This window comes from Propithecus coquereli, unplaced genomic scaffold (genome assembly GCF_000956105.1).
Source record: "Propithecus coquereli isolate 6110/MARCELLA unplaced genomic scaffold, Pcoq_1.0 Scaffold50, whole genome shotgun sequence".
Lineage (NCBI taxonomy): Eukaryota > Metazoa > Chordata > Mammalia > Primates > Indriidae > Propithecus > Propithecus coquereli.
The window spans coordinates 5,383,373-5,402,259 of record NW_012150841.1 but is presented as its reverse complement, the minus strand read 5'-3'; the positions used below and the strand labels follow the sequence as shown (position 1 = coordinate 5,402,259).

Genomic DNA, 18,887 nt, shown 5'->3' with positions numbered 1-18,887 from the left:
AAGTGATCCACCCACCTCGGCCTCCCAGAGTGCTAGGATTATAGGCGTGAGCCACCGCGCCCGGCCTGTGGTAGGTTTTAAAACATGTTCAGTATTCACTAAACCTTGAAGAAGCAAGAATTTAGAGCAAGGGTGATAGAATTTTCAATATGCTAAAAACCTATAACTTTGAATGCTAAGCTTTATTTTCCTGATACAGCTTATGCATTATGGATAGTATAGTTGAATTTTGAGTGAATATATTTTTAAAAGCACTTTAAGTACAGTCACCCTTTGTCTTCCTATTTCTTTCTGGCTCATTGAAGCAATGCACTGTGTTTTATTCAAAGCCCACACTGGCTCCTGCTTAAGGACTTCTTTGTTTGGTTCGGTGAGGATGAGGAGCCCTTTGTGGGAGCTAGAGATAGATTCACAAGTGCGTGTTCATTGCCTTAGTTAAGAGGGATACCCAGTAGTTTCTTTTTTCAGATATATCTATTCATTCTTTCGAACCATCTTTTAAAATAGGATATATGAAAATAAATAATAAAGGTTCTTTTTTCTTAAACCCCATTTCACAAACTTCAGTCCTTGTGAAATAGCAGCCTGTTTTTCTTTGTGCTTGCTGAAATGAATCTCCTCTTCTCTTAGAGGTGCTGATTCATATGTCATAGTCTGACATGGGTTAGACTGATGAGTGAGTAAGTAAGAAAAAAGTGATACAAGGACTCCAACAAGTTTCCTAAATGTCTGTTGATGGCTTACCTTACTTGGAAAATAGGACTTTGAGCCTGTTTGTAGAGTCACATGATTTGGGAGCTCTGTTAAAGTTACTGTGCATAGTCCAAATACTTACTTTTCTTGGTTTTATTCCTTATTTTTGCAGAGATTTTCATTGTGAATTCAGATTATCATCAGCTGAATTCCGTCTTGTACATGATTTTTTTCAAAAAAATTTTTACAGTTTTCTTTTCCTTAAAGAAGAAAAACCACGAGTAACTGAGATAAGGTTGAACACAGTTGTCATCAGTGAGTTCAGAGTTCTCTGTGCATACAATGGTTTACTAGGAAATGAAACCTAGGTCTAGGTAGATTTTACTTTGATGCAATAGCTCTTCCTATTAAATGATGTACATTTTTTTTAGTTGCTTGAAAACATAGATGCATTTGAAAAGTAAGACTTGAAGTAAATGTTCCCCTATGATTTTTTTCCTATGTTCCCTTGCCTTAGAAAAGACTGGATCTCAGGATGCCATTCCAAGAGAGAGAGAAAAAAGATATATTGTGGAGTTGTAGGCAAGCAGCAGTAAATTTCTGTCTGTATGAGGAAGTTCAAAATAAATTTGGGACCTGGTAAATTATCATCTATGTTCTAAGTCTATGAAACCAGCACAGCTCAACTGGATGACTCAAAACCTGCCTAAATGAACAATTATCTCACTCTTTGGCCTTGAAGTTTCCTTCCTGTTTATCACACAAGCTTGTTATTTTTCTACATGGTTTTTAACAAAATCTCATAGCTTTTAAAGAACAGAAAATGAAACAAGTGCATATGAAACAGTTTCTTTGCCGACCTAATTTTGCGGTAAATTCTGCCCTCCAAAGATAAAATAGAACTTGGTTTTCTGTGAGAAAAAGATAATGTTAATCTTGAAAACAGCCTCTTTTTTTTTTTTTTTTTTTGCTTATCTGTGTAGATTGTAGTCTTTACAGTGGATGAGGAAGAACTAGGAAATATCAATTACTCTAGTATAGAACTACAGAATTGAAAGTTTCTTATAAAATAATTCTCTTTGTCATAGTGGGAAGACAGTTTTTCGTCTTGTTTCAAGTCTGAGCTCTTAAATTATTGGCTTTATAATCCCCTTTACTATTAAACAAATCGAAATGATTGTGGTTTCTGTTTTAAGGTATGAGTGCTCCCAAATTTTACATCCAAACGAATGCCTGTTAAAACAGTTGTTTAAGGCAGGCGAGGTGACTGACGCCTGTAATCCTAGCACTCTGGGAGGCTGAGGCAGGAGGATGACTTGAGGTCAGGAGTTGGAAGTTGCGGTGAGCTATGATGATGATACCACTGCACTTTAGCCAGGGTGACAGAGCAACACTCTGTCTCAAAAAAAAAAAAAAACAATAGTCACCGTAAAAACTTCAAGAAATACAGATAATACTAAAGAATCACCCTTAATGCTACCATCTATATCCAGGAGGCTGTTTGCTAAAAGAGGAAAAAAAAAAAAGAATACTACCATCTACAAACAACCACTGTTAGCATCTTCTTAGACTTGGTTCTGGACATACTTATATATACCGTTGTTATGACATTTTAAAAAACTCAGTGGACTCATACCATAAATCTCCCTCTTATTTTTTTTTAACAAATGCCATTTTCTAATCTTTCCCACTCTTATTTCAAATGTATTGAGACCGATTTTTCTCATAGGCTTAAAATTTGATCTGGAGGGAGAGGTGGCAGGAGAGCAGTGGTGACAAGAGCCCCCTCTGTCCCCCAGCTGCTCCCTTCCCACCTCTAAAAAAATTAGAGCTGAAGGCATTTAGAAATGGAAGCCATGTAATTATACATTAAAAGTAAATTTCATGTATTAATTTGTTATATAAATGGTTATAGTGAATTGTGACTCCATACATGATTTATCAAGGTTACTATTAATACTTTGAAGAGAAAAATGTCTATTTTTTAAAAAATTTTATAATACTGAGATACCTTTTCCTTGTAAAAAGTGAAAATAGTACAGTTAATAATCAAGTTCCCATTGTCTACCTCCCTCTGACCCCCTTCCCAGAGAAAGCCTCTGTTCTGTTTGGTGTATGGCCCTCCAGATTAGAAAGGATTGCTGTTGTATAGCATGTATGTACCATACTAAATGCTCATTATGGGGGAAGGTATTCTTTTTTATTTATTTATTTATTTACTTACTTACTTATTTATTAAGAGATGGAGTCTCATTATGTTGCCCAGGCTGGTCTCGAACTCCTGGGCTCAAGTGATCCTCCTGCCTCGGCCTCCTGAGCCTCTGGGACTATAGGCATCAGCCACCATGCCTGGCTTCTTTATTCTTTTGATTTTCAAGAGTTATGGATTCACTTATTTTCTCCTTATTTTTAATTCGATTTACAACACATTACTAAGGATACAATGTAGCCTGATTTGGACAAAATATTTGATTATTTTCATCATTTTGTTTTACCCTAAATTCTTCCACATAGTTTATTCTTTGTTTTATGTTAATTACTTAGAACAAGAATAACCTCAAAAGTATTGTCAGTGTTCACAGACTTTTTTTTAACAAAAAGAATAGGATTTTTTGGTAAAAAAATCCATTTCAGATTTTTACCTCTTAAACAATTGAATCAGATTAAAAAGCATTTTGTTTCAAATGAAAAATGCTTTCAGAATGGAAATTATTGCAGAAAAGGCTGATTGAAAATCAAAGAACCAGGGTAACATTTGGGAAAAAAAATACATGATTATGCCTCTTTCTGTAAATAAGGGAATATCTAATTTTAAATGGCATTTACTTTTAAAATGTCCTCAAATGCATTTATTTTCCACAATTACAGATTTAGTTGTCTTATGCAACAGCTTTGGAAACAGCTGCACATTTTAATGTACAGATTATATGACAGCTAAGTTATATAGTAGCTAAAATGTAATAATTATAGCGTTAGATTTGTTTGTGCAGTTTTTTATTTTTATTTTTTTTCTGAGTGCCTCAAGAATGTGCAGTTTTTGATACCAAATTATTCTGAGTAGATTATCATTGAAACCCCATCTGACCTTCACATTAAAAAGGAACTTCTTGATTGAGAATGTTTTTTATATTACTAAAGTAGCGGTCATGAAATGGGTGCCTGTATTTGCTCTGTATAGAGATCATATCTACTCACTGGTGTAACTGAAAAGATTGTGGTGTGTAGAAAATCACCCTCGTGTTCCAAACCTTTGGTTTCTTTGTTATTGTTCTTTACAGTGGCTGTTCCTAGTGACACTGATTCTTAACATCAATCTGTTGGATGACTTTGCTAAAAAAAAAGAAATATATAAATTTTCTGATTGTTAATCCTGCCTCCTTTCTGTAGTTGTTGCCCAGAATTTCCCAGTTGTGGTAACCTATTCCTTTTTCTGTGCTAAACCTATCCCTTGTCTGTTAGTGGACCTGTCACAGGTGGTGTAACTGTTAATGTTTGTTTATCCACCTTATTAGACTGTGGGGACAGGGACTACATCTTATTGTCTTGGAAATCTATTTTTGTTGTTTCGTTCAAGAATTGCTTTGATGTTGTACTTTGACTGTGTGGCTTGTAGGACCAATTAAATGAGGTAGAGAATCTTAGAGAAAAAGATTTTTGGAGAAAGGTAAGTTCAAAAACATCATGTTGTATACCTTAAATATATATAATTTTTAAATATATATATATAAAAGAGGCCAGGCACGGTGGCTCAGGCCTGTAATCCTAGCACTCTGGGAGGCCGAGGCAGGAGGATCTCTTGAGGCCAGGAGTTTGAGACCAGCTTGAGCAAGAGCGAAACCCCATCTCTACTAAAAATAGAAAAAAAAATTAGCCAGGCATGCTGGTGGACACCTGTAGTCCCAGATACTCAGGAGACTGACGTGGGAAGATCACTTGAGGCTAGGAGTTTGAGGCTGTGGTGGGCTGTGATGATGCCACTACACTCTAGCCCAAGCAACAGAGCAAGACTCTGTCTCAAAAAAAAAAAAAAAAGGATGTATATATATGTGTGTGTGTATATATATATGTATATATAAGAAAGAATACATTCCATCACCTCAAAAAAAAGTTCACTTTTGAAAGTGTTCTGTTTGAAGTACCAATTGAAAGTCCTGGTGAAGAAGTCCGTCAGGGAGTTAGACATGCAAGCCTGAGGCTTAGGGAGAGGCCAGGGCTGGGATACTGACTTGGGGGACACTGATAGTGTATGTGTGGGAGTTAAAGACTTAGATTTCAATGAAATTGCCCTGGGGTGAGAAGAGGAGAGAGTTAAGGATTCCTTGACTCATCAGCCTTGAGGAGCTGGGCAGAGGAAGAGAAAGCCCAAAAGGAGAGTGAGAGAGTGCCTAGAAAGCTTGTAGAATGGGGGCAGAGTAGAATCCTGGAAGTCAAAGAGAGAGTTGAAGATGGGGAATGGTCACCAGTTTCAGGGTACAACCAAGATGCCAAATGTCTATCAGGGTTTAGCAACTGGGAGGCCATTGGTGGCCTTGGGAAGAATGGTTTTAGGTGCATTGAGTACTTAAGGGAGAAGTGGTGAAGTCAAGAAAGCAAACAGAGTCTATCTTTTTGACTTCGTGTAGAAATACAGGTGCTCCTTAACTTATGATGGGGTTATATCCCAGTAAACCCACCATAAGCTGAAAATATTGTAAGTTGAAAATGTCTTTAACATACCTAACCTACCGAGCATCATAGCTTAGCCTAGCCTACCTTAAATGTACTCAGAATACTTCCAGTAGCCTACAGTTGGGCAGAATCATCTAACACAAAGCCTATTTTATAATATAGTGTCGAATATCTCATATACTTTATTGAATACTGTACCAAAAGTGAAAAACAGAACGGTTGTGTGGGTAATTGAAGTATGGTTTCTATTGAATGTATATCGCTTTCACACTGTCGTAAAGTCAAGGTATCATAGGTCAGGGACTGTCTGTATAGGAAATTACACGCATCATAAGTGAATTTTTATCCTAGAGTAGCAGGGGCTTTAAAAGAAATAAGTGAAGTTTTATATACCAAACACACTAGTATATTTAGGGCACTCTAGAAGCTCGCCTCCCGGCCCTCCTAATCACTCCCCAGCTTGCTAAGGGTATCCATTATTCGGCCTTCTAACTGTAGTCTATTTTTAAAATAAATTCGTCAGTGGAGGGAGGTAGAAGGATGAGGTAGTAGTTAGAAAGGGAATTAGGGGTGGAGAGTATTCGTTGTGTTTTGTTTAAGGTGGTAGAGATTTTCTTGAATGTAAATGAATCTCATAATTTTTCTAGTGGGCGGCCAGTCCCACTCTGTTTCTTTTTTTGTTTAGGACATTCTTCCAAATGTTTTAAAAAGTAACTATGTTTGAGTGTTTATACAAACTTGAGTTGAATAACTATTCCCTTAGCATCTGCTTGTGGAAAAGTGGTTTTCTAAACTTGGCTTGTCATGGATGTAGATTCTTAGGCCCCCCCCCTTAGATTTATTGAGTCGGACACTCTGGGGGAAGGTATTGGAATCTATGCTTTTAAAAAGTTCCCCAGCTGATTCCTTTTGTTTACACAGGCCTGAAAAGGCCTTTTATCAAAAAGGAAACTGGTATATATTTTAAATAGACATTCCAATAAGATAATACTTCTATAATTATGGGAGAATAAAGGATCACTCTTCTTAGAAATGGGAGAGACCATACACTGGATTCTCTATAGAATTGGAAAATAAAGCAAGTTGTTAGGGATTTGAGTCCCACCATTCATGAGAGTCTTTGAATAATTCTGAGGGTGTCTTATTTAGCTTGAGGTTTTTATTTGTCTTTAAAACAGTCTTACTGAACATAATCACAATGTGGTCCCAGAACTACAGAATCCTGGGCAATGTAACTTTTATTTGCAAAACAAGAACGGTTTAGCCTTTTGGGTACCCATTATGATTTGAGTGTTTAGGACCTCAGCAGATTGATATTTTGGTTAACTGTGTCTAAGAATCTACTCTTGCTGCTGGAGCTGAAGGATAAATTCAATCTTATGCCTGAATCTTTTTTAGAATATTACTTTGGTTTTTAAATTGTGGCCTGAGTCTTTTTGAGTAAACTCATAAGCTTTCCAGCAGTTCTGTTAGGGCATGGACTGTGTCTGCTTAAGTGTTGTGTCCCATTTAGCATCATGCCTGACATGGATTAGGTGTGTGATATTTGTTTTTGAAATAAAATTCTAGTTGACCTCTTCCAATTGTTATATATAACCTTGCTTACCTTGCCAGATTGGTTTTGCCATCATCAGTTCAGTCCTTGGCAAGCCTCAGTGGAGAGAGAGTAAGAAGTGAATGAATGCCTTTAAGATAATGGCAGCCTACCCCTTTACCACACTTCTTGCTAGGGCCCCATCTAATGAAATGCCAATCCTGGTTGCTCAGTTTTTGTTGAAATTAAGCCCCCTGTGGACTGTATAAAGCAAAAGTTGAAAGACACAGGGAATCCAAGGTCCAAGATAGAGAATATTCCTTGATAGGGTGAGTATAAGATAACTTGCTGAGGAATAGATCAGACCAGAAAGAAGGTTTAACCACATGAGCCAGGGAACTCAATGACACTCCTCTGAGGTTTGCAAAGCTAAGCGTTACCAATTCACCTTTGCCTGAGCCAAATTTTAGCTTTCCCTCTGACTATGGATCTCATAGCTATATTTGAAACCTCAAACAAGCCAATACATTGGGGTCCTCACTTTGAGATACTCCCCTCAACTAGCTGACTTCTAGGCGAGGCATCTGGTAACTGAAGGGTATACGCCAGAGGGGCTGGATCTGAAGAAGTGCAGCCTTTGGCTCTAGTCTGTAGCTTAGCACTCATTGAAGATGCAGCTCTTAACAGAACGTGCTTGACTTTGACTTTGATCTGGCAAGCTAAGTTCATCCAAAGTAGAGCATATCTAATCAGTTCTCAGAAGGTGCATACGTACCCACTTTCTGAGCCAAGTCATCTGCCCTGAACAGGGAGTGAACTTGGCAAACAAGGCTGCTCAAGGACTGTCACTTGGTACAGGGAGTGCTCAGGCCATGGGTACCTGCAGTCTAGAGATTCCAGCCCCCATCAGAAAAAATCCCGGGGAGATTTCACTTCTCGGAAGGTATATTCAACCTGATATTACCATAATGGGCCAGGACCCCTCATGGAGAGAGTACCTTTGTATCTGTGTCTCACAAGACGGCCCAACAGGAGTGTTGATAGGAGAAAAGTTTAAAGCCAGAGCTTTTTGTGATTAAGACCCAGACCCCAGCACTGCACCTTCAGGTTAGTGTTCTTCCTTGGGGAGATGGAAGATTGAAGAAGGTTCTTCTTTGCCTCCTCTTCGTGCTCTCACACTTTCCTGGGGTGATCGCTATTTATTTTAACAGCCTTTTCCTTCTTAAATTCTGTTATTGAATGAGTTGGCCTGAATACTCAATATGAGCCCTAATGGATTATGGTGGCCACCTGGCAGGCATACGTCCTCCTTGTCCAGAACCCCCATTTGTGATAACATCTGGTCTGACCAGCTTCCTCTTTACCATTATAAGGAAAGGCGGTGAGTGTGCTGAGGCAGGTGGTGTAGTCTCATACCAAGAGAAGCCCCCTTTGATACCAAAAAGGAAGGTGAACCACCCAAGATGTTGAGTGCATCAGCATCAGCCTTGTCTGCCTGTGGACCTTTTACCAAAGCTTCTCCCATGGGTTTCTGTCACACAGATCTGTACCACCTAGTTCGTCACCATGGTCAGGTGTGTATCTGGCTCCTTCTTAGGAATGACCTTGGCGTAAAGTTCCCACCTATATTTTGGCATGAACTTGGCACAGATTAGGTGCACTAGAGGCCGTAGATTTTTTTTGAAGTATAATTTACATGCAGTGAAATAAATAGATTTTAAATTGTACAATCCTAGATGTAGAATTTGAGTTTTGACAAATGCATACACTTTGTGTAAACAACACCCCAGTCAAGGTATAGATTATTGTTTCTTTCACTCCAGAAAGTTTCCTTGTGCCTCATCACTGGTAAGTCCGCTCTCCCCCACCCCCCAGGCAGCAACTGTTTTGGTTTCTATCACTATGTATCAAGTTTGAGGCCATCGTTTTTTTGTTGTTGTTTGGGTTTTGTTTGTTTGTTTGTTTGTTTTTGAGACAGAGTCTGGCTCTGTTGCCTGGGCTAGAGTGCCCTGGTGTCAGCCTAGCTCACGGCAACCTCAAACTCCTGAGCTCAAGCCATCCTCCCAGAGTGCTAGGATTACAGGCGTGAGCCACCGTGCCCAGCCTGAGGCCATGGTTTTTAAAACATGTAGATTTTCTTAAAGTCTGGATGGTGAGACATGTCAGAAAATAATATTTATCTAAGTAAAACAGTGATTCTCAGTGGGAGGGGTTGTTCCCCAGGGGACATTTGGCAGTGTCTCCAGACATTTTTGACTGCCTTGACTGGGGTGCTACTGGCATCTACTGAGCAGAGGCCAGGAACACTGCCAAACCTCCTACAATGCACAGGACAGCCCCACAACAAAGAAGGACCCAGCCCAAATGTCAATAGGGCCAAGGTTGAGAAACCCTGAACTAAATCATGTGCTCTCTGCAGAGAAAGAATTGTGGCCCTGGGGAGTGTTCATTTGTGGGTCTCCCAAGTTGGTTAAGAACCTGCCAGAAGCTGAAAAGGCCACTGCAGGAGCTACCTTTCTTTAGTGCTACCACCCTGTGGCCACAGTTCTTGCTGTGGGATGGGCGTCAGGGTGGGCTTGAGGAGGAAAACTAATAGAAAATGAGGAAGAAAAAAATAGCTTAAGCAGTAAAGGGGGGAGGCTCAGAATAATATTATAGCTAGAAAAACTAGTAAGATAAGAGGGAAAAATAAAGTAGACATGAATAAGAGCTCAGTAAAATGTTAAAAAAGTAAACAAGTTGAGATTTAAAATCAAAGATGAAAGTGAGTGGGAATAGTCATTAAGAACATAAAAGTAGGCCAGGCGCAGTGGCTCACGCCTGTAATCCTAGCACTCTGGGAGGCCGAGGCGGGCGGATTGTTTGAGCTCAGGAGTTCGAAACCAGCCTGAGCAAGAGTGAGACCCCGTCTCTACTAAAAATAGAAAGAAATTAGCTGGACAACTAAAAATATATAGAAAAAAAAATTAGCCAGGCATGGTTGGCGCATGCCTGTAGTCCCAGCTACTCAGGAGGCTGAGGCAGGAGGATCGCTTGAGCCCAGGAGTTTGAGGTTGCTGTGAGCTAAGCTGACGCCACAGCACTCACTCTAGCCCAGGCAAAAGAGCGAGACTCTGTCTTAAAAAAAATAAAAATAAAAAAAAGAACATACAAGTAGAAATAGAAATAAAAAGAAGGCCACAAGATAAAAAGTGAAATGTGTGAAAAGTAGATAGGATTAAGGATTGAAAACAGGAATTGAGAATTAAAAAGGTCAATCTAAAACAATATAGTCTGCCTCCGTATCCATGGTTTCCACATCTGTAGATTTAACTAACCGAGGATTGAAAATATTCAAGACAAAAAATTCCACAAAGTTCCAAAAAACAAAACTTGAATTTGCTGTGTCCCAGGTTCTACACTGAGTCCATGTGAATGAAGTGGTGTGTAGGCAATGTATTAGGTATCATAAGTAATCCAGAGATGATTTAACATATATGGGAGGAGGTGTGCAGGTTATATGCAAATACTATGCCATCTTACATAAGGGACTTGAGCATCTGTGGATTTTGGTGTCCTCAGGGGTCCTGGAACCAATCCCTCACGGATGCCAGTACATAAAACAAGAATGAAGGGACACTATGAAACCAAACTACTTACAGGGTAGAGGTTAGATGAGGGTGTGGAGAGTGGGCAGGATGCCAGCTGGAGCAGATAAATGAGGGGAGTTGGAAACAAAGTCCTGAGGTGAGGCTAGCTTGCCTCAGTGGAAAGTCACTAGTTCAAGCAGCGTTGTCATGGTCTGTCAGTCATGGGCAGACCCAGAAAGCAGAGAGCAGTGAGTTGGTGCCTCCAGATACCAGCAGCCTACTCTTGGGTGGCTCAAGCCTTAGATGGCTCTACCTCTTTAAAAGAGCTGGGGGTGGGTAAGGGGAAGGAAAAGCTATGGGTTTATTAACTTAAACTGTGAATTAAAAAAATCAGACCCCTCCTGTGAAGGTCGCAGCAGTTTTTAGGTCACATCATGGTGCTGTTGGTCCTGCCTAATAACTGTGATAGGCACAAACCACATTGACGAATGTCAACAGTAGCTGGTTAACCTTCACCTTGGAAGCAAAAGCAATCTGTAGCAATAGTGCCTTGAAATTAAGACCTTTCAAGATGCACACTTAATACATCAGGATGTGTTAATTATTTTTAAACCAGTTAAAGTAATAACCACTCTTTTTTTGTATGCCTTTCAGCTCTTTATTTGCTTCTGAAATATGGGAATTTCCTTTTTTGTGTGACTCCAGGCATTTTTGTTATATTTTATCTAACATTGTATGTTTTGTGAGTATTACAGAATAGCCTAATCTTTCACATTACAGGCCCTGCAAATCTCAGTAATACAATTTCCATGATGCTAAATCATGCCTGAATAGTTAGAACAAGATCATCCATTCATTTGTTTTTCACCTCTCTTCCATCCATTTCCTTTATCTTATGGGAACAAGCAATAAATAGTTATTGAGCATTTCTTATGTGCTGGACACAGCCTCATCCTGAAAGGGCTTCCAACCTGGTAGGGAGAACTTGATAGATACAAACAAATGGACAAATAAAAATAATAAAATAAAACCAGGAATTCTCCCTGCTCTTAGGCAGTTAGTTCTACAGAAAGGCAAAGCAAGTATAGGACATTTTAGATAGGAATCAGCATGTGTGAAGCCATGAACCTGGGAAACAGCGTGGGAGAAATATAGGGAGTTCAAGTTTTGTGGGAGGGGGCAGAGTGACGAAGAGATGAGGTTAGAGAAGATGGTTGTGGCCAGATTATAATGGGCCCTGTTTGGCTAACATAAAAAAGTCCTAGGTAATAAATACCAAAAGATCCCAAATAGGATAGAATATGTAATTAAGTGGGCAATTTAGAAAGATCATTCTTTCTCAGAGTGGTTTGAGCCATTAGAGGGCCAGGTGACCAGTTAGGATGCTGTTAAACCAACTCAGGAAAGAAATGGAAGCCTAAGGAAAGATTGCACAGGAAGGGATAAAGAGGAGGAAGTAGAAGTCAGATCATTAATTAGCAGGACTTAATGAACAATAGGATGGCGGGGGTGGCAATGATGACCTAGAGTTTCTCTTTTTATTAATTTTTAAATTGACAAGTAAGAATAATGTATATTTATTAAATACAACATGATGTTTTGAAATATGTATACATTGTGGTATAGCTAAATTGAGCTAATTAACATATGCATTACCTCACATACTTCTATTTGTATAATCTAAAAAAGTTAAATTCCCAGAAGCAGAGAGTAGAATGGTAGCTACAAGGGGCTGGGGAGTTGGAAAGATGTTGGTCAAAAAATACAAAATTTCAGTTAGACAGGAAGAATAAGTTCAAGAGATCCATTGTACAACAAGGTGACTATAGTTAACAATGTACTGTATTTGTGAAAATCACTAAGAGAGCAGTTTTCAAGTGACCTTGAAGTTTCTGATAGGATTTTCTAGTTGGGTGAGGACACCATTCCTGAGAGAGGAAGTAAGAGAAAGAGGGGCAGGTCTGAGGGAAAGATGCTGAGTTGGTGTTGGGCGGGTTCCAAACAGAGGTAGATCTATACCTATAGATAGATCTACCTGTTTATCTACATATCTTTCATTTTACTTGAAAGGCTAAAGTACAAAAACTTAGAAACTGTTGTCTTTTGGAAATTAAGATAAAGTTGACCCGAAATTTTAAGTCTGAGAGAACATGAGTTTTAGATTCTGACTTCCTCAGAACTCCAGGAACGCATTTATTTCTCATAAAGCGCAATAATCCTTTCAGAGCAAGAGTGGCCGAGGTTATGAATATGCTCATGTTTTGCACATTCCGTCTGTGGCATGGAGAGAAAGCTTAAGATTGTTTCTGCATTTCAGGTAATTCAGAGGTCCGTGGGGCCAGCCAGCCTGAGCCTACTCACCTTCAAAGTCTATGCAGCACCAAAAAAGGACTCACCTCCCCCAAATCCCATGAAGATTGATGAGGTAACGTGCTGTTCGTGTTGTAATGTATTTTGAACGCCTGATTTAGTTACCCGTAGGAGAGTTTTTATGAATTGTCTGTCAAGAAGGTAAGACTGTGTAGAAGATATTTAAGGACAACTATATTTCCTTATAGTTTGTTTTCTTTGCGGGAAATGACAAACTATAGCTTTTCAACAAATAAACCTTAATCGTACTTAGCTAAGGGCATAATTAAGGAATATTTTACAGATTTTTAGTGGGGAATATGCTACGTCCCGGTAGATTAAAAGGACAACTCACTTTTCTAAGCAGTTTGCCTGATTCTTGGCTTATCTTGATTCCTCTCAAGCCAAGAAAATATTCACATTTTTACCTCTCTAAGTAATTAGAGATCTGGATTCTTTCTGTTTCTTGGCTGGAGTACAGGCTCCTAAGCAGACACTTAATAAATACTAAATAAATAAAACAAGAAATCCTCTCTACATTGTTTACATTCTTTTTTGTCCATACTTCCCACTGATTATTTTGGATTTTTGGTTTCTCTTGCGTTTGAATAAAGTGATGTAAAGATCTGCCTTCGGTTCTGGGCAGGGCTACTATTAGCTTTACATAAAGCTCATTAGCTTATCTTTTGCCCTTTATCCTCTTCTCAGGTCTTTGGGACAGTGGCATTTTTGAGGGTAAAGAAAGAAGCCAGTAGTGGATGTGAAAATTTTCTTCTCTGGGTAGAGAACAAACCTGCTGTCCTGCTTTGATTAGCACCAGACTGATCATTTGAACTAAGCAACTTGCTCTTCAGTTACTCTCAAGCTTTTTTTTCTTCACCCTCCTCACCTACCGTTTAGAGTAATAGAATCCTTTTTCTGAACTAAATCTAAGGTGGAATCCCAAATACCACTATATAAAACGGATAAAGGGGAGCTGCTTCGTTTGCTGTCAATGGATGGGAAGGGAGTAGGACACCTTAGAGCCCTGCCCTCTTGGCCTTGGCCTTGTTTGTTTGTTTTTGAGACAGAGTCTCACTCTGTTTCCCGGGCTAGAGTGCCATGGTGTCAGCCTAGCTCACAGCAACCTCAAACTCCCAGGATCAAGCGATCCTCCTGCCTCAGCCTCCCGTGTAGCTGGCATTACAGGTGTGTGCCACCATGCCTGGCTAATTTTTTCTATTTTTGGTAGAGAACACGGGGTCTTGCCCTTGCTCAGGCTGGTCTTAAACTCCTGACCTCAAATGATCCTCCTACCTCAGCCTCCCAGAGTACTAGGATTACAGGTGTGAGCCACTGCGCCCAGCCCCTTGTCCTTGTTGATTAAGGAATTAAGTAAGGTGCAAAGATCATCTGAAGTAAAGTTCAGGTTGCACATAACCCTTAGGGTCTAATAATTCATGAGTTATTAGAAATATTCTACCTACAAATTTGATCATTTATTATGTGATCTCATTATGTGCTTTTTGATTTTTTAATTTTTTTTTTATTTTTAATGTGTGCAGCTTTCACTCTACTCAGTTCCCGAGGGTCAATCTAAATATGTGGAAGAGCCACGGACCCGACTTGAAGAAAGCATCTCACAGCTCCGACATCACTGTGAGCCATATACAAGTTGGTGTCAGGTACAGCTGTTCTAAAAATGGAGTGTATACTTTTCTATTTAGAGTCAGTAGTGAAAAGTCTATGTTAGTTGCATGTTTTTGAAAAAAGGCATGATAAAGGGCCCCAAGTTAAGAGTGCCCAACTTACAAATGTTCATCAGTGCCATCTGGGGAAGGGGGTACAGAGATGCCAAGATGAACTAGCTTCCTGGTGGCAGCTGTTGCCACCACAGCTGCAGAAAGAATTTTCCTCTTGCTGGTTAGTGTGCGGTACCTTGACTAGAGAGTAGAAGACTAGGAACTGCCCTGTTGGTTGCAGTTGTGAAAACGTTGTCTACCATGGGAGGATATGGGGCTGGAACTCTAATGGAAGGAAAAAGACCTAATATGAGCATTTGTATCAAAATTGTGAAGTGTTTCTCTCCTCAGAGGGTCTACAATTGAGTACCACTTTAAACATGAATAGTTATAGAGCATTTTGAATGCTATAATAGGAGGATAGATAGTAAAATAGGGTCGAATTACATACTGGAGTACTGAACTATTTGCCCCAGTGACCAAAGAACTACATATGCACATTGGCTTCTGTCCCTGCCCATGTTTTAGATCAGGCATTTGTCATTATGAATGAAAGTGAATGAAATAAATTTGAATGTGAATAGAAGTATTTCTGTGATTTTTAACATCTGAAACTGAGGTTTATAATCTACAGAATGCTTTTTTAGGCTTTGATACATATGCTTCCTGTACTTTTTTTTTTTTTTTTGAGACAGAGTCCTGCTCTGTTGCCCGGGCTAGAGTGCCGTGGTGTTAGCGTAGCTCACAACAACCTCAAACTCCTGGGCTCAAGCGATCCTCCTGTCTCAGCCTCCTTAGTAGCTGGGACTACAGGGGCACACCACCATGCCTGGCTAATTTTTTTCTATTTTTAGTAGAGACAGGGTCTCACTCTTGCTCAGGCTAGTCTCAAACTCCTGAGCTCAAGCAATCCTCCTGCCTTGGCCTTCCAGAGTGCTACGACCACAGGTGTGAGCCACTGCACCCAGCCATTCTTCCTGTACTTGATCTTGGTTTCGAAGATTGAGGACAAATTAAAAAAAATTAATATGTAGATGTATGTGAAATGGTCTAGATTTACCTTGCTTGAGATTTACAAATTCAGTTTTCATCCAGAGCTTGTTTTAAAATTTTTAATTTCTACTGTCTGTGCCATGGCTGAACTTTTGTTTACCAATTTAGAAAGAAAATAATAAGCATGGGCTCTCTCAACAATGTAACTTTAGGCCATTATACTTACATATCATAACCATATTATTAAATTAAGAAATACCTAAATATTTTATATATAATGTGTTATAAAACACTTAGACTTTATTCTCTTGTTCTAGAAGATTTAAAAACCATCTGCTGGTAGTGAAGATAAAGTCAGTAAATTTGTGCAAATATTTTTGTATCATGTAGGCATGATTGCTGTTATTTCTAGTCTGTCTTTTTTTTTAAATAATGAAAGTACTTTGTCTGTTTACCTTTCAACCTAAGGTTGCTTTTTTGTTTTTTATTTTTTCTTCTGTGCATGATACTCAGTGCAGTGAAATACTTTTCTGAATGATAGACTAGCTATCAACATGTTTATTTGCACTACTTCTAAATAAAAAAGGTTTCTTGTAATTATAATAGTTTTGTTTTCCTAGGTAGAATGAAGTCTTCATAGAAATATTTCTAATTCTTGGCTCTTTTTTCAGACCAGCAATATCTAGCCCCTTTCTTAAAGAAATAATTTAATTTTTTTCCATAGTAAAAAGATTAAGCTAGCAAAAGAAGTGGGCAGTCACTCTAGACATTGATCTGTAGATTTTCTTCCTTTTTTATGCACAGAAAAAACAATAATGGATTTTAATGAAGTGATATTCAGATCTTTATGTCCTCCCCCAAGTTCAGCATTTATTATTTAAGGCCATTTAAAAGAATGAGGATAACTTGTTCTGACTTGAACTGAATTGCACAAAACAACTCCTTTTCCAAGTGACAACTATTTCTGATACCTTCTGATACCCATGTATCTCTTTTCTTGTCTTTACTGTAGACTTCTTGAAGGTGGGTACCTTCTAGCTAGTCCCTCATTTCTTTAGTATCATCTGATGTTCATGTACAAAGCCTTTTTATTATTGTTGTTAAGATAATGTTGACACTTCATTTGCTTCAGGATTGAGGTATCTCTCCAAACTGAGATAAAGACTCCTTTGTCTTATTAAAGCTAGTCATTCCTGCTTCACATGGGCAGTTTCCAGATATAGGTCCTAATTAATGGTAAATCAGAGAATAGGCTTAATATGAAAGATTTAATCTCACAGGGAATCTTGCCACTATAATTATCAAGGGAATTGATTTTAGTCTGTTTTCTTCAATTTTAATGGAAGAGTGAAGAGGCTGGATTGTTGAAACCACTGTACTTATAATTTTTGCTTCCTGTGGCAATCATAAGCTATTCTTCCGAGTGGTTTTCAGTGAAGGGAAAATTACAAAAGGAAAAACAAAAACAATAAAACCCAGATAGACAGTATATCCCTTTGTTCAAAAAGTGTTAATAACATGATAATTTATTCAGTAAAGACAAGTGTATTTATTCTGTTACTTTCTAATCAGCAAATCCTACTCATTCATTTTCTTTTTATGTTTTTAGGAAACATACTCCCAAACTAAGCCCAAGATGCAAACTTTGGTTCAATGGGGGTTAGGTAAGTTGATTTTTAATTAGGCATGATCAGTTATTTCATTAACAAATTGGACTTTTTATCCAGGGTTGTATGGATGGGCTCCAGGAGATCTGTGGATTCCTTAAAATTGTATGCAGAATTTTAGAGCTACATAGATTTTTCTGGAAAGAGGATCTGTTGTTTCCCTCAGATTTTAGAGGACTAGTGTCCCCAAACAGTCACGTAAGTCTCTTCAGAATCTTTAGGATTACTCAAAGTTCATGTAGGGTGAAATAAAAAAAAAAATTTTTAGGATCGTTGGGCTAGCAAGCACAGATACACTGCATTTAAAAACAAACAAACAAACAAACAAACAAACAAAAAGACCCTATTTCCAGGTGCACCACACTAACTCCTCAGTAGGTTTTCAGAATCAGAGTAACTCATTGGTGCTGCCATTAATACATACTATAGAAGTTTCGAGGCAGGAAGAAACTGAGCTGGTATGCCTGGGAAAGATCTTATTACATAATTAGTAGTGTTCTTACATTTTTTATTTGATTTTTATTGTCCTTGATTGTTTTTCACATGTGGGCCACTTACACACATACACTCATAAACTGGATTCACAGTCTATGTTCTGACTAATCTCAGTCAGGAACTGGTAAATTAATAGAGACACTGATCATATTTCATTCCCCTTATTGGGCATCTCAACAAATCAAAATCTTACTTTTACAAGGGTTTATTTCCATGATAGAACAAAATAAACATGAGTACAGTTTATTTTTTGCCCTGAGACTATCAGAGAAATAAATTTTTCATTTGACGATAGATATAATAATAGTTGCCTACTGGTTCTTTAATTATTGGCATGTTAATAAGTAACATCTTAATTTTATTAATTTCATAAACCCTTATTTAGTGCCTATGTATCAGGTACTATTCTAAGTGCTTTAAAAATATTTATTTAATCCTCATAACAACCTGACAGGTACTTTATTATCTTCATTTTTTTTACCTGAGAAAACTAAAAGAGCTGATAAAGTCTTTTATCTGTACGTGTGTGAATATACAGATATCATTTCCCATTAATTCATAGCAATAGGCATTATTTGTAACATTAGTCTGTCTGTCTTCTCCTGGACTCATGGTTATTGCAAAGGCTGTGAAGGAGAAGCATTCCATTATGAATTGTGTTGTTGTCTGCCAAGGCGATCAGTCCATTTTCCAGCAGTCACAGCCAAGGCATGTTACCAGAATCTGGGCTTCTGCTTCAGTGCAGTCTTAAAACATATCTTCCTTCCCATTTCTTTGTGATTTACCCACTTCGGCTCAGCTCACCAAAGCCATCTGGGTGTCCTTCTGTTAACTGCTCTGTGCTCACATCTAGAATTGAGCAACACTGTGCTGGTAGGCAAAAATAAAGGGAAGTAGAAAATTGCCTCAAATAACCCAGACTAGAGGATGGAAAATAAAAACTAGGTTAAAGGCAAAATAAGTAAAAGGGCAGACAGTAATTAATGCAAAACAGCACACAAGCCCTATAGTAGTATTTAAAATAATCACCGCATTTTCCAAAGAACCCAGGAAAAGGAAAACTGGCATGTATCTTGTATTACCTAGGAGAGAGAATTATTGAGTTTTCCAGTTTATTAGTTCAGTTCAGCATACATTTGTTAAGTCACCATTGTGGCAAGCATTGAAGATTGAGGTTGATTAAGACAGTAGTCACAGC

At 38.4% G+C, this 18,887-nt stretch overlaps 1 protein-coding gene across 2 annotated transcripts in view; it reads left to right on the top strand.

Moving 5' to 3' along the window:
• APOO (apolipoprotein O) overlaps positions 1-18,887 on the top strand; it is a 58,613-nt gene that overhangs the window by 15,016 nt on the left and 24,710 nt on the right. For both annotated transcript variants that reach the window (XM_012656344.1, XM_012656345.1), the window contains exons 2-4: positions 12,782-12,889; positions 14,358-14,477; positions 17,137-17,191. In XM_012656344.1, the coding sequence (XP_012511798.1) occupies positions 12,782-12,889; positions 14,358-14,477; positions 17,137-17,191 (283 nt within the window). The remainder of the gene's footprint in view (positions 1-12,781; positions 12,890-14,357; positions 14,478-17,136; positions 17,192-18,887) is intronic.